The sequence below is a fragment of the Oncorhynchus kisutch genome, linkage group LG8 (genome assembly GCF_002021735.2).
Source record: "Oncorhynchus kisutch isolate 150728-3 linkage group LG8, Okis_V2, whole genome shotgun sequence".
In the NCBI taxonomy this organism is placed as follows: Eukaryota; Metazoa; Chordata; class Actinopteri; order Salmoniformes; family Salmonidae; genus Oncorhynchus; species Oncorhynchus kisutch.
The window spans coordinates 77,110,568-77,126,700 of record NC_034181.2 but is presented as its reverse complement, the minus strand read 5'-3'; the positions used below and the strand labels follow the sequence as shown (position 1 = coordinate 77,126,700).

The following is a 16,133-nucleotide window of genomic DNA, read 5'->3' as shown; positions in this document are numbered from 1 at the left end:
AACATGATGCTGCCATCCCCGTGCTTCACGGTTGGGATGGTGTTCTTCAGCTTGCAAGTCTCCCCCTTTTTTCTCCAAACATAACGATGGTCATTAAGGCCAAACAGTTCTATTTTTGTTTCATCAGACCAGAGGACATTTCTCCAAAAGTTTATCCCAATGTGCAGTTGCAAACCGTAGTCTGGCATTTTTATGGTGGTTTTGGAGCAGTGGCTTCTTCCTTGCTGAGCGGCCTTTCAGGTTATGTCGATATAGGACTTGTTTTACTGTGGATATAGATACTTTTGTACCTGTTTCCTCCAGCATCTTCACAAGGTCCTTTGCTGTTGTCCTTTGCTGAGCGGCCTTTCAGGTTATGTCGATATAGGACTTGTTTTACTGTGGATATAGATACTTTTGTACCTGTTTCCTCCAGCATCTTCACAAGGTCCTTTGCTGTTGTCCTTTGCTGAGCGGCCTTTCAGGTTATGTCGATATAGGACTTGTTTTACTGTGGATATAGATACTTTTGTACCTGTTTCCTCCAGCATCTTCACAAGGTCCTTTGCTGTTGTCCTTTGCTGAGCGGCCTTTCAGGTTATGTCGATATAGGACTTGTTTTACTGTGGATATAGATACTTTTGTACCTGTTTCCTCCAGCATCTTCACAAGGTCCTTTGCTGTTGTTCTGGAATTGATTTGCACTTTTCGCACCAAAGTACGTTCATCTCTAGGAGACAGAACGTATCTCCTTCCTGAGCGGTTTGACGGCTGCGTGGTCCCATATTATTTATACTTGCGTACTATTGTTTGTACAGATGAATGTGGTACCTTCAGGCGTTTGGAAATTGTTCCCAAGGATGACCCAGATTTGTGAAGGTCTACAATTTATTTTTCTGAGGTCTTGGCTGATTTTTTTAGATTTTCCCATTATGTCAAGCAAAGAGGTACTGAGTTTGAAAGTAGTCCTTGAAATACATCCACAGGTACACCTCCAATTGACTAAAATTATGTAAATTTGCCTATCAGAAGCTTCTAAAGCCATGACATAATTTTCTGGAATTTTCCAATCTGTTTAAAGGCACAGTCAACCTAGTGCATTTAAACTTCTGCCCCACTGAAATTGTGATACAGTGAATTCTAAGTTAAATAATCTGTCTGTAAACAACTGTTGGAAAAATTACTTGTGTCATACACAAAGTAGATGTCCTAACCATCTTGCCAAAACTATAGTTTGTTAACAAGAAATGTGTGGAGTGTTTAAAAAACGAGTTTTAAAGACTCCAACCTAAGTGTATGTAAACTTCTGACTTCAACTGTACATGTAGTTAGGGGTAGAGGTGACTAGGCAATCAGGATAAATAATAAACAGAGTAACAGCAGCGTGTGGGAAAGTGTGTCTATGTGTGTGTGTGTGCACGCGTGTGTGTGTGTGTGTGTGTGTGTGTGTGTGCGTGCACGCGCGTGTGTGTGTGTGTGTGTGTGTGTGTGAGTGCATGTCGTCGTATGTAGTCTATGTGTGTTGGTGTGTCAGTGTAGTATATGTAAGTGTGTGGGTAGAGTCCAGTGAGTGTGGGGGTAGAGTCCAGTGAGTGTGGGGGTAGAGTCCAGTGAGTGTGGGGGTAGAGTCCAGTGAGTGTGTGGGTAGAGTCCAGTGAGTGTGTGGGTAGAGTCCAGTGAGTGTGTGGGTAGAGTCCAGTGAGTGTGTGGGTAGAGTCCAGTGAGTGTGTGGGTAGAGTCCAGTCAGTGTGGGGGTAGAGTCCAGTGAGTGTGGGGGTAGAGTCCAGTGAGTGTGGGTAGAGTCCAGTGAGTGTGTGGGTAGAGTCCAGTGAGTGTGTGGGTAGAGTCCAGTGAGTGTGTGGGTAGAGTCCAGTGAGTGTGGGGGTAGAGTCCAGTGAGTGTGGGGGTAGAGTCCAGTGAGTGTGGGTAGAGTCCAGTGAGTGTGTGGGTAGAGTCCAGTGAGTGTGTGGGTAGAGTCCAGTGAGTGTGTGGGTAGAGTCCAGTGAGTGTGTGGGTAGAGTCCAGTGAGTGTGGGGGTAGAGTCCAGTGAGTGTGGGGGTAGAGTCCAGTGAGTGTGGGGGTAGAGTCCAGTGAGTGTGGGGGTAGAGTCCAGTGAGTGTGTGGGTAGAGTCCAGTGAGTGTGGGGGTAGAGTCCAGTGAGTGTGCACAGAGCCAGTGCAGCAGAGTCCGTGCAAATAAAAAGGGTGTCAATGCAAATAGTCAGGGTAGCCATTTGATTAACTGTTCAACAGTCTTATGGCTTGGTGGTCGGATCTGTTCAGAGAAACTGGTTGTGTGAGTGACAGCACACCTGTGTGGAAGGACATAAAATAACTCAACGGTAAGTCTTGGGAAAATGTCTCATAAAATGCATTATTTTTCCTAAGGTCTATACATACAACATACCAGTGGTGGAAAAAGTACCCAATTGTCATTCTTTAGTAAAAATAAACATTCCTTTAATAGAAAATTACTCAAGTAAAAGAGAAAGTGACCCAGTAAAATACTACTTGAGTAAAAGTCTAAAAGTATTTAGGTTTAAATATACTTAAGTATCAAAAGTAAATGTAATTGCTAAAATATACTTAAGTATTGAAAGTAAAAGTTGAGGTATAAATCATTTAACATTTCTTATATTAAGCAAACCAGATGGCACAATTTTCTTGTTTTTTTTATTGACGGATAGCCAGGGCCACACTCCAACACTCAGATATAATTTACAAACAAAGCATTTGTGTTTAGTAAGTCTGCCAGATCAGAGGCAATAGGGATAACCGTGGATGTTCTCTTGATGAGTTCATGAATTTGACAATTTTCCCATCCTGCTAAGCATTCAAAATGTAATGAGTACTTTAGGGTTTCATAGAAAATGTATGGAGTAAAAATAACATTATTTTCTTTAGGAATGTAGTGAAGTAAAATGAAAGGCCTATACATACCTCATAGCTAGGCTACAAGAAAAAAACTCCTGTACATTCCTACAGGTACTTGTCCAGGCACATGGCACATGTCTGCTGCCTCTTGGGAGCCCTGTGAATTGTTAATCCATGGCCTGGTTCCCAGGATGGTGTGTTTTGTTGCTCTCTAGGCCTATTCCTTCTGTACTTTAGGTAACTATGGGCTGTACACAATACAAAGGAAAGGACTTTTGTCTCATCACCTCTTTTCACCCGATTGTTTCCCCAAGTGGTGGATCCCTTCACATTGAAATTCTTCTGGTGAAGGTCTCTCTCTCTCTCTCTCTCTCTCTCTCTCTCTCTCTCTCTATCTATCTATCTATCTATCTATCTCTCTATCCCTCTCTCTATCTCTCTCTCTCTCTCTCTCTCTCTCTCTCTCTCTCTATCTGGCCCTGCTGTGTCAGAGAAAGTGTGTTTAAGACATTATATGGTTGGTGGTTTCCTATATTACAGGGACTGTGATGTATGATGAGACTGTGATGTATGGTGTCTCATAAAATGCATTATATTTTCTAAGGCCTATACATACAAAATACCGTATGAGGTGTTGCATCTATTATTTTTCCTAAGGCCTATACATACAACATCCAGTGGTATGATGGGACTGTCATGTATAATGGGACTGTGATGTATGATGGGACTGTGATGTATAATGGGACTGTGATGTATAATGGGACTGTGATGTATGATGGGACTGGGATGTATGATGGGACTGTGATGCATGATGGGACTGTGATGTATAATGGGACTGTGATGTATGATGGGACTGGGATGTATAATGGGACTGTGATGTATAATGGGACTGTGATGTATAATGGGACTGTCATGTATAATGGGACTGTCATGTATAATGGGACTGTGATGTATGATGAGACTGTGATGTATGATGGGACTGTCATGTATAATGGGACTGTGATGTATGATGGTACTGGGATGTATGATGGGACTGTGATGTATGATGGGACTGTCATGTATAATGGGACTGTGATGTATGATGGGACTGTGATGTATGATGGGACTGTCATGTATAATGGGACTGTGATGTATGATGGGACTGTCATGTATGATGGGACTGTGATGTATGATGGGACTGTCATGTATAATGGGACTGTGATGTATGATGGGACTGGGATGTATGATGGGACTGTGATGTATGATGGGACTGTGATGTATGATGGGATGGTCATGTATAATGAGACTGTGATGTATGATGGGACTGTCATGTATAATGGGACTGTCATGTATGATGGGACTGTCATGTATAATGGGACTGTGATGTATGATGGGACTGGGATGTATGATGGGACTGGGATGTATGATGGGACTGTGATGTATGATGGGACTATCATGTATAATGGGACTGTGATGTATAATGGGACTGTGATGTATGATGGGACTGGGATGTATGATGGGACTGTCATGTATAATGGGACTGTGATGTTTGATAGGACTGTCATGTATGATGGGACTGTCATGTATAATGGGACTGTGATGTATGATGGGACTGGGATGTATGATGGGACTGGGATGTATGATGGGACTGTGATGTATGATGGGACTGTCATGTATAATGGGACTGTGATGTATAATGGGACTGTGATGTATGATGTGACTGGGATGTATGATGGGACTGTGATGTATGATGGGATGGTCATGTATAATGGGACTGTGATGTATGATGGGACTGTCATGTATAATGGGACTGTGATGTATAATGGGACTGTGATGTATGATGGGACCGTCATGATGGGACTGTGATGTATGATGGGATGGTCATGTATAATGGGACTGTGATGTATAATGGGACTGGGATGTATGATGGGACTGTGATGCATGATGGGACTGTGATGTATAATGGGACTGTGATGTATGATGGGACTGGGATGTATAATGGGACTGTGATGTATAATGGGACTGTGATGTATAATGGGACTGTCATGTATAATGGGACTGTCATGTATAATGGGACTGTGATGTATGATGAGACTGTGATGTATGATGGGACTGTCATGTATAATGGGACTGTGATGTATGATGGTACTGGGATGTATGATGGGACTGTGATGTTTGATAGGACTGTCATGTATGATGGGACTGTCATGTATAATGGGACTGTGATGTATGATGGGACTGGGATGTATGATGGGACTGGGATGTATGATGGGACTGTGATGTATGATGGGACTGTCATGTATAATGGGACTGTGATGTATAATGGGACTGTGATGTATGATGGGACTGGGATGTATGATGGGACTGTGATGTATGATGGGATGGTCATGTATAATGGGACTGTGATGTATGATGGGACTGTCATGTATAATGGGACTGTGATGTATAATGGGACTGTGATGTATGATGGGACCGTCATGATGGGACTGTGATGTATGATGGGACTGTGATGTATGATGGGATGGTCATGTATAATGGGACTGTGATGTATAATGGGACTGTGATGTATGATGGGACTGGGATGTATGATGGGACTGTGATGCATGATGGGACTGTGATGTATGATGGGACTGGGATGTATAATGGGACTGTGATGTATAATGGGACTGTGATGTATAATGGGACTGTCATGTATAATGGGACTGTCATGTATAATGGGACTGTGATGTATGATGAGACTGTGATGTATGATGGGACTGTCATGTATAATGGGACTGTGATGTATGATGGTACTGGGATGTATGATGGGACTGTGATGTATGATGGGACTGTGATGTATGATGGGACTGTGATGTATGATGGGACTGTGATGTATGATGGGACTGTCATGTATAATGGGACAGTGATGTATAATGGGACTGTGATGTATGATGGGACTGTCATGTATGATGGGACTGTGATGTATGATGGGACTGTCATGTATAATGGGACTGTGATGTATAATGGGACTGTGATGTATGATGGGACTGTGATGTATGATGGGACTGTCATGTATAATGGGACTGTGATGTATGATGGGACTGGGATGTATGATGGGACTGTGATGTATGATGGGACTGTGATGTATGATGGGACTGTCATGTATGATGGGACTGTGATGTATGATGGGACTGTCATGTATAATGGGACTGTGATGTATAATGGGACTGTGATGTATGATGGGACTGTGATGTATGATGGGACTGTCATGTATAATGGGACTGTGATGTATGATGGGACTGGGATGTATGATGGGACTGTGATGTATGATGGGACTGTGATGTATGATGGGATGGTCATGTATAATGGGACTGTGATGTATGATGGGACTGTCATGTATAATGGGACTGTCATGTATAATGGGACTGTGATGTATGATGGGACTGTGATGTATGATGGGACTATCATGTATAATGGGACTGTGATGTATAATGGGACTGTGATGTATGATGGGACTGGGATGTATGATGGGACTGTCATGTATAATGGGACTGTGATGTATGATGGGACTGTGATGTATGATGGGACTGTGATGTATGATGGGATGGTCATGTATAATGGGACTGTGATGTATGATGGGACTGTCATGTATAATGGGACTGTCATGTATAATGGGACTGTGATGTATGATGGGACTGTCATGTATAATGGGACTGTGATGTATAATGGGACTGTGATGTTTGATAGGACTGTCATGTATGATGGGACTGTCATGTATAATGGGACTGTGATGTATGATGGGACTGGGATGTATGATGGGACTGGGATGTATGATGGGACTGTGATGTATGATGGGACTGTCATGTATAATGGGACTGTGATGTATAATGGGACTGTGATGTATGATGGGACTGGGATGTATGATGGGACTGTCATGTATAATGGGACTGTGATGTTTGATAGGACTGTCATGTATGATGGGACTGTCATGTATAATGGGACTGTGTATGTATGATGGGACTGTCATGTATAATGGGACTGTGATGTATAATGGGACTGTGATGTATGATGGGACTGTCATGTATAATGGGACTGTGATGTATGATGGGACTGTCATGTATGAGATGAGAGAGGCCTGTAATTTTCATCATAGGTACACTTCAACTATGACAGACAAAATGAAGAAAAAAAATCCAGAAAATCACATTGTAGGATTTTTTAATGAATTTATTAGCAAAATATGGTGGAAAATAAGTATTTGATCACCTACAAACAAGCAAGATTTCTGGCTCTCACAGACCTATAACTTCTTCTTTAAGAGGCTCCTCTGTCCTCCACTCGTTACCTGTATTAATGGCACCTGTTTGAACTTGTTATCACTATAAAAGACACCTGTCCACAACCTCAAACAGTCACACTCCAAACTCCACTATGGCCAAGACCAAAGAGCTGTCAAAGGACACCAGAAACAAAATTGTAGACCTGCACCAGGCTGGGAAGACTGAATCTGCAATAGGTAAGCAGTTTGGTTTGAAGAAATCAACTGTGGGAGCAATTATTAGGAAATGGAAGACATACAAGACCACTGATAATCTCCATCGATCTGGGGCTCCACGCAAGATCTCACCTGGGGTCAAATGATCACAAGAACGGTGAATAAAAATCCCAGAACCACACGGGGGGACCTAGTGAATGACCTGCAGAGAGCTGGGACCAAAGTAACAAAGCCTACCATCAGTAACACTCTACGCCGCCAGGGACTCAAATCCTGCAGTGCCAGACGTGTCCCCCTGCTTAAGCCAGTACATGTCCAGGCCCGTCTGAAGTTTGCTAGAGAGCATTTGGATGATCCAGAAGAAGATTGGGAGAATGTCATATGGTCAGATGAAACCAAAATATAACTTTTTGGTAAAAACTCAACTCGTCGTGTTTGGAGGACAAAGAATGCTGAGTTGCATCCAAAGAACACCATACCTACTGTGAAGCATGGGGGTGGAAACATCATGCTTTGGGGCTGTTTTTCTGCAAAGGGACCAGGACGACTGATCCGTGTAAAGGAAAGAATGAATGGGGCCATGTATCGTGACATTTTGAGTGAAAACCTCCTTCCATCAGCAAGGGCATTGAAGAGGGTAGCCTAGTGGTTAGGGGCGGCAGGGTAGCCTAGTGGTTAGGGCGTTGGACTAGTAACCGGAAGGTTGCAAGTTCAAATCCCCAAGCTGACAAGGGACAAATCTGTCGTTCTGTCCCTGAACAGGCAGTTAACCCACTGTTCCTAGGCCGTCATTGAAAATAAGAATTTGTTCTTAACTGACTTGCCTAGTTAAATAAAGGTAAAATAAAATAAAAAATGAAACGTGGCTGGGTCTTTCAGCATGACAATGATCCCAAACACACCGCCCGGGCAATGAAGGAGTGGCTTCGTAAGAAGCATTTCAAGGTCCTGGAGTGACCTAGCCAGTCTCCAGATCTCAACCCCATAGAAAATCTTTGGAGGGAGTTGAAAGTCCGTGTTGCCCAGCAACAGCCCCAAAACATCACTGCTCTAGAGGAGATCTGCATGGAGGAATGGGCCAAAATACCAGCAACAGTGTGTGAAAACCTTGTGAATACTTACAGAAAACGTTTGACCTCTGTCATTGCCAACAAAGAGATAAACTTTTGTTATTGACCAAATACTTATTTTCCACCATAATTTGCAAATAAATTCATAAAAAATCCTACAATGTGATTTTCTTTTCTCATTTTGTCTGTCATAGTTGAAGTGTACCTATGATGAAAATTACAGGCCTCTCTCATCTTTTTAAGTTGGAGAACTTGCACAATTGGTGGCTGACTAAATACCTTTTTGCCCCACTGTATTTCTCACGTGTTTATATCTACACATAAAGGGAATTGCCATAAAGTAGTCAGTCTCCATGTTTTGTGTTTCCTTCAGTGAGTGTTAATGGTGAGAAACTTAAATTCTGAATGAACTTATCCTTTCTCTCAAGACTAGAGAGACAATCCTACTCTGGCAAGCTGTGACTAGTGGTTTACATGTGTTTGACACACTGCTAACTTTTTCTCACACACTGACGGTTGTTTCCTCATTTTGCACCACACATTCAGAGCTTGGCAGAGTCCTCTTGCTGATATGCTCTGCACACATAACTCACGTCACACCATTTACCCACTGTAATTTTCCATAATTACATTGTCACACCGGTAACTGTGACTCACAGAAAGTCAAAGAGGAGATGATAATCAGTTTCAAACCTGTTACACCTTGTTTTCAGTGTGCAGTTGAGTGTAGCCTATTACACTCGGTGCAAGCAACATCAGTGAAGCAAGACATGACCCAAGGCCATTGGTTAGTTAACAGTCATATGATGTAGGTAAGCCTTAGGCTGTTTCGGCCTCTGTCAGTGTGACACCAGTGGGTTTTAGTCAGCAGCCCAGGCCAGACAAGTTCAGACAAGACAGGAGCACCTGCTGGGGCAGCAGCCAGCACCACCACCCACAGCTGTGATTACTGGAGACAGTGTAACAGTATAATTTTTCACAAATATACAGAGGGTAACGGAGATCACCGCACCCCTTACATTAATATTGTACATACTACAGGAGCAGGTGAAAAACAATTTAGGCAGTGTTGTCCTGTAATTGGGTTGTGTTGACACAAGCTGCCCTGCCCAGCCCTGGAGTAGTCTCCTGCAGTAATTCTTCCATTCAGTGTGTGTGTGTGTGTGTGTGTGTGTGTGTGTGTGTGTGTGTGTGTGTGTCTGCGCGTACATGTGTGTGTGCGCGTGCATTTATGTGTGTACGTGTGTGTACGTTTGTCTGAGTGACAGCGTGACACATTGAATAGAGCCAAGCTTACTGGAGCAGGATGAGACAGAGCCCCGTCTGACTCCCAGCCAAACGCTGCTGTGATTCACTCCTTCAGAAGAATACATGCAGAGACACTGTGGAGTCTCTTGACGGTCAACACAGATATAAAGCTAATCACATCTTACCTAATATATAGTGAAATTACACCTTAGCGTACATCTTTTAAGTTATATAGAAACTGTGCTATTAAATGGAGAGAGAGGACAATGACTTGTGAATGTGTCAGAATTCCACAGTCATTGGAAAATAGGTACACTGCCACCTATTGGACTATAAGGACTGATGGATCATCATTTACAATCAATAGTATGATATTGATGAAAATAAAATGTATCCTATTTGAATAAAATGTTTAACTAGATTTAGCTGACATAGGAAACCCCCTAGCCCAACAAAAACAATATGGTTTTCTCTCCAATATGACTGTGCCAAAGAGTAGTACACAATTCCTCATTTCGTCAATGGTCAAAGGGGACACAAGGCAGATTTTCATGTTGCAATCTCCGTAGATGAGAGGGAAGTTGAAAGCATGACTCGTGCTGTCGCAGAACAGATGTTTCGTGTAGCCTGGAACGACAAAACTAGAGGATTTATACTTTTTGACTGAAAAAACATTTTGTAACACTTATAATTAAGCAATAAGGCACGAAGAGGTGTGGTATATTCCCAATATACCACGGCTAAGGGCTGTTCTTAAGCACGGCGCTTTGTGGAGTGCCTGGACATAGCCCTTAACCGTGGTACATTGGCCATATATCACAAATCCCCGAAATGCCACATTGTTATTATAAACTGGTTACCAACGTAATTAGAGCAGTAAAAATATACGATGGCTGTATCAGACCGTGGTATACGATCTGATATACCATGGCTGTCAGCCAATCAGCAATCAGGGCTCGAACCACCCAGTTTGTAATGGTCTTTGAAACACTTTCAACACATTTTTTCAGTGATATGTTTTAAAAATAAGTATTTTTTTATTTAAATAAACGCATAAAGGGCTCCCGAGTGGTGCAGCGGTCTACAGCACTGCATCGCAGTGCAAGAGGCGTCACTACAGTTCCTGGTTTGAATCCAGGCTGTATCACATCCGGCCATGAATGGGAATCCCATAGGGCAGCGCACAATTGGCCCAGCGTTGTCCGGGTTCAGCCGGGGTAGGCCGTCATTGTAAATAAGAATTTGTTCTTAACTGACTTGCCTAGTTAAATTAAGGTTAAATAAAAAATATAAAAAATATGGCATGGGGTACATACACATGTTCATTGACTTCAACTATAACAATGAAATGATCAGTATGAAGACAGTTGGAAAGCTCAGTATAACAGGAAGAGGCTGATATCTGTGGTTGCCGTTATCATGAAGGCTAAAGCTGTGGGTGAAATATATTCTATCCAGATCAGGAGGGTCTAAAATAAATGTATTGAGGCAAGGCCTCAAGATAAGCAGCTGAATACATACAGTACACTCAGTCATTATACTCATATCATATAGCTTCAGACAAACATATACAGTGACACTATGTTCTTTTTTTCTATGAAGCTCTTTCTTCTGTGGCACATGGAATATAAAAACATTTGAGCATGAAATGAGCATTATACCACAACTGAAAAATGTGTCTAACACAGTGGGGCCTACATAGAAAAATGTGTCTAACAACAGTGGGACCTACATAGAAAAATGTGTCTAACACAGTGGGCCTACATAGAAAAATGTGTCTAACACAGTGGGGCCTACATAGAAAAATGTGTCTAACACAGTGGGCCTACATAGAAAAATGTGTCTAACACAGTGGGGCCTACATAGAAAAATGTGTCTAACACAGTGGGGCCTACATAGAAAAATGTGTATATGTTAAAAAGTATTTCAAAAGTTCATTCAAATTTACCACAGGTAAAATTATATACCGAACCTATTTTAATGTTTTTATGTGCATTATGTTTGACATAAACATTACTAACAATTGCTCTTCTACATTTTAAGTTAATTAACATATAGAAACAATGTGACAAATCAAACTTTGTAATTTACACACAAAAATCTTTATCAAAAACATATGATAAGCATCGTTTTCAATCTCAGGAAGAAACGTTTTCACATACATTTATAAGTACATCCATTTGTTCCTTAGGCTCTGTGACACACTGGGAGCTGTGGCTCTGTGTCTGAGAGATGCTTGGTCTCTTGGTCACAAAGGACAGTTCTTTAGTCCCCTCTCCAGGAGCCGTGCTTGAGATATGCCGGAACAATTTCTGAATGCCTGTCTCCCTCAGGGAACTCCGGAACGTACGCGCCACAAACACATAGAGCAAAGGGTTGACCGAACTACTGATGAACACGAGCGCTCCAGCAATGAAAGTCATGGTGGTTCTGACGCTCTCTATACGTGCTGCGGCCTCTCGGTGGGAACCCTTGATGGTGAGGATGACAAGGGAGAGCACGTTGCCGACGTGGTGAGGGGTCCAGCATAATGCGAACACCACTACCATGCTTGCAATCAACCCCATGGACTTACGCTTGGACTTAAAGGTAATCTGTGCGATGCGGCTGTAGAGACAGCTGTAGCAGACCACAAGAATGCAAAAGGGGACAGCAAAGCCCACCAGCGTCTCCAGTAGAACACACACAGCCTCCTGGCCGTCTGAGGTGTAGTCCCTGTACAGGCAATGCACCTCCCCAAGGTCCCCTTCCACCACCTGGGTGGGAAAGACCGGGGTGCTGAATAGGAACGCAGCAGCCCACAGAACAAGAAGAACTTTATTCAAGGCCTTCTTCCTTCTCCAGCCGGCTGAGGCAAAGGGGTGTCGCACAGCTACAAAGCGCTCGACGCTCATGAGTGTGATGAGGAAGACGCTGCTGTACATGCAGGTGTTGATGACGTACACCATGGCCTTACAGGATGCCTCCCCGAACACCCAGGAGCGGGCCAGGGAGTAGATCCACAGGGGCAGGGTGATGAGCACCAGCAGGTCTGCAGCAGCCAGGTGGAGGATGAGCACCACGGTGTGGGAGCGCTGCTGGACGTGCCTCAGGATGGTCCAGATCACCAGCAGGTTCCCCGGGACCCCCACCAGGAACGACAGGCCCAGGATCACACAGGCCACCACTGTCCCGCCAGGAAACTCATCAGGAGCCATGGTGGACTCTGAAGCTGAAGACAGCTGATGATCGAACGGTTCTGGTTGATGCTGCCGATCGCCTTGCCTCACCTCGCATTACGTGCCTTCTATCTGGTGTACATACTCAGACAGAAAAAAAGTGCTGCACCAGCAAGCTTTCACTTCCCTTTAACTTTGCTGAGGAGAACAGGAAAGAGGTTGGTTTTTCACAGAGCCATCATTCTGTGAGAGACATAGCACTGAGTCATCCAGTGGGTCCTTATTGTGGCACTGTCTGGAAAAATATATATTCTGAGATATTTTAAGAGTTCAAACAATTGTATTGACCACAAATTACTTTTATTGAAGTCATATGAACTTTATTGTGAACTTTATTGTGATCAAATAGAGTAAGGCAGGAAGTCATATGAACTTGAGATCAGATGATATGTCTTTATTGTGATCAAATAGAGTAAGGCAGGAAGTCATATGAACTTGAGATCAGATGATATGTCTTTATTGTGATCAAATAGAGTAAGGCAGTGTGTTATTTTATGTAACATGAATGTAAATACAAAATAAAGGTTCAATCAAATAATATTCAAGGAATTGTAACATGACCATGAATAAATGTTATTTAAAAAATACCACTTTATGAGCAAATGCAATAGCTTTATTGTGTTGAAATAGTCACAATTGAATTACTTGTGTGAGCTTTTCTCACCGTATTTCACAAGGAACACAACAATATCTACATTTTGTACCATTATCATAAAAATACAACTGTTAATCAAACTTCTAGATTCTAGACATATTTATTTCTCATCAATGCTGACATCTGAATCAATGATCAGGTCACAGTTTTCATTTGACATTTGAGTCATTTAGCAGCCACTCTTATCCAGAACGACTTATCCAGAATGCTCTTATCCAGCGCCACCATCTCTGTAGTCCTACATGGTAGTTATGTCTGTGGTATTGTTGCAGTCTGGCCTTACTGAGGACATTGTGTTTTCCGATCCTATTGTGTTGCCAGATCCTATTGTGTTGCCAGATCCCCTTAGCTTGGAGGAGGTGTGTGAGGAGAGTTCCTGGAACAGCCTGACCATGCGGGACTCCTGGAGACTACCCTGGAAGTTTCTTGCAGCGAAGGAATAGAACACAGGGTTCACAGAGCTACTAATGAAGGCCAGCGCTCCAGAGATAAACACTATTGCAGTCTGGGCCACTGAAACAGGCACAGCATCATCTGGATCCTCTGCCAGGATGCTGACTAGGTCTACAGTGTTGAGGACATGGTGAGGAAGCCAGCAGAGAACGAAGGCTACCACCACACTACTGATCAGAACTGTCGACTTCTGTTTGCTGCTGCCGAAATGCATTGTCCTCAGGTGTGTTGCTACTAGACAGTAACAGACAGCCAGAGTGGAGAAGGGGACCACAAAGCCCACCAAGGTCTCCAGGCATAAGAACACCACCTCTTGGGCCACTGAGCTGTACTCCTTGAAAAGACACTGCTCAGTCCCATTGATCTCATCCATAGAGCTGGTAAGAATGGATGGGATCCCTAAAAGGAAAGCCAGAACCCAGATAGCCACTAGAGCCTTGTCCATAATGGCCTTGGTCTTCCAACGCAACATCTTGAACGGGTACCGGATGACAAGGAAGCGCTCGACGCTCATGAGGGTGATGAGGAAGACGCTGCTGTACATGCAGGTGTTGATGATGTACACCATGGCCTTACAGGATGCCTCCCCAAACACCCAGGAGCGGGCCAGGGAGTAGATCCACAGGGGCAGGGTGATGAGCACCAGCAGGTCTGCAGCAGCCAGGTGGAGGATGAGCACCACGGTGTGGGAGCGCTGCTGGACATGCCTCAGGATGGTCCAGATCACCAGCAGGTTCCCTGGGACCCCCACCAGGAACGACAGGCCCAGGATCACACAGACTACGGATCGCCCTATGGTTGATGTTTCATTAAACAATGCATCATCATCGTCTGAGATGGAGGAGCCCGAGCTCTTCATTTTGCACTGCAGTCAACTGCTGTTTCTTAAGAAATAATGATTTTGTCTGGGGAGTACTTCCTTATATCACCCTTGGCCTCAAAAGCAGTAACGGTCACTTTACTTCTGTAATAAAACAAACAAGGGTTTCTTTCTGAGTGTGACAGGAAAGCAATGTGGTCAGCTAGATGTGACGAAGAAAAATTAAGGTTGTTAAATATTTTATGTATTTTGCATTGTATTTATTTTTTGCAGTAGATTATGTATGCCTTCCCCATTACAGTTTATACAATAATTATTTTTAGTGCATTTAGTGCATGAATGCATTGTGTTGGGCACGTTTTACAGTCGTGGCCAAAAAGTTTTGAGAATGACACAAATATTGATTTTCACAAAGTCTGCTGTCTCAGTTTGTATGATGGCAATTTGCATATACTGCAGAATGTTATGAAGAGTGATCAGATGAATTGCAATTCATTGCAAAGTCCCTCTGCCATGCAAATGAACTGAATCGCCCAAAAACATTTCCACTGCATTTCAGCCTGTCCACAAAAGGACCAGCTGACACCATGTCAGTGTATCTCTCGTTAACTCAGGTGTCAGTGTTGACGAGGACATGGCTGGGGATCACTCTGTCATGCTGATTGAGTTCGAATAACAGACTGGAAGCTTCAAAAGGAGGGCGGTGCTTGGAATCATTGTTCTTCCTCTGTCAATCATGCTAACCTGCAAGGAAACATGTGCCGTCATCATTGCTTTGCACAAAAAGGGCTTCACAGGCAAGGATATAGCTGCCAGCAAGATTTCAACTAAATCAACCATTTATCGGATCATCAAGAACTTCAAGGAGAGCGGTTCAATTGCTGTGAAGAAGGCTAGCAAGTCCAGCAAGCGCCAGGACCGTTTCCTAAAGTTGATTCAGCTGCGGGATCGGGGGACCACCAGTATAGAGCTTGCTCAGGAATGGCAGCAGGCAGGTGTGAGAATCTGCACGCACAGTGAGGCAAAGACTTTGGAGGATGGCCTGGTGTCAAGAAGGGCAGCAAAGAAGCCACTTCTCTCCAGGAAAAACATCAGGGACAGACTGATATTCTGCAAAAGGTACAGGGATTGGACTGCTGAGGACTGGGGTAAAGTAATTTTCTCTGATGAATCCCCTTTCCGATTGTTTGGGGCATCCGGAAAAAAGCTTGTCCGGAGAAGACAAGTTGAGCGCTACCATCAGTCCTGTGTTATGCCAACAGTAAAGCATCCTGAGACCATTCATGTGTGGGGTTGCATCTCAACCAAGGGAGTGGGCTCACTCACAATTATGCCTTGAACACAGCCATGAATAAAGAATGGTA

At 43.4% G+C, this 16,133-nt stretch overlaps 2 protein-coding genes across 2 annotated transcripts; both read right to left on the bottom strand.

The window, feature by feature from the left end:
- Nucleotides 1–11,416: 11,416 nt before the first annotated feature.
- LOC109880627 (leukotriene B4 receptor 1-like) lies at nucleotides 11,417–12,944 on the bottom strand. Its single transcript, XM_031831254.1, has one exon. It carries the CDS (start codon nucleotides 12,818–12,820, stop codon nucleotides 11,762–11,764), a length of 1,059 nt encoding a protein of 352 aa, XP_031687114.1. The 5' UTR covers nucleotides 12,821–12,944; the 3' UTR covers nucleotides 11,417–11,761.
- A 338-nt stretch (nucleotides 12,945–13,282) lies between these two features.
- Nucleotides 13,283–14,828, bottom strand: LOC109888166 (leukotriene B4 receptor 1-like). The gene has a single exon (XM_020479357.2). It carries the CDS (start codon nucleotides 14,806–14,808, stop codon nucleotides 13,735–13,737), a length of 1,074 nt encoding a protein of 357 aa, XP_020334946.2. The 5' UTR covers nucleotides 14,809–14,828; the 3' UTR covers nucleotides 13,283–13,734.
- Between the last annotated feature and the right edge of the window lie 1,305 nt (nucleotides 14,829–16,133).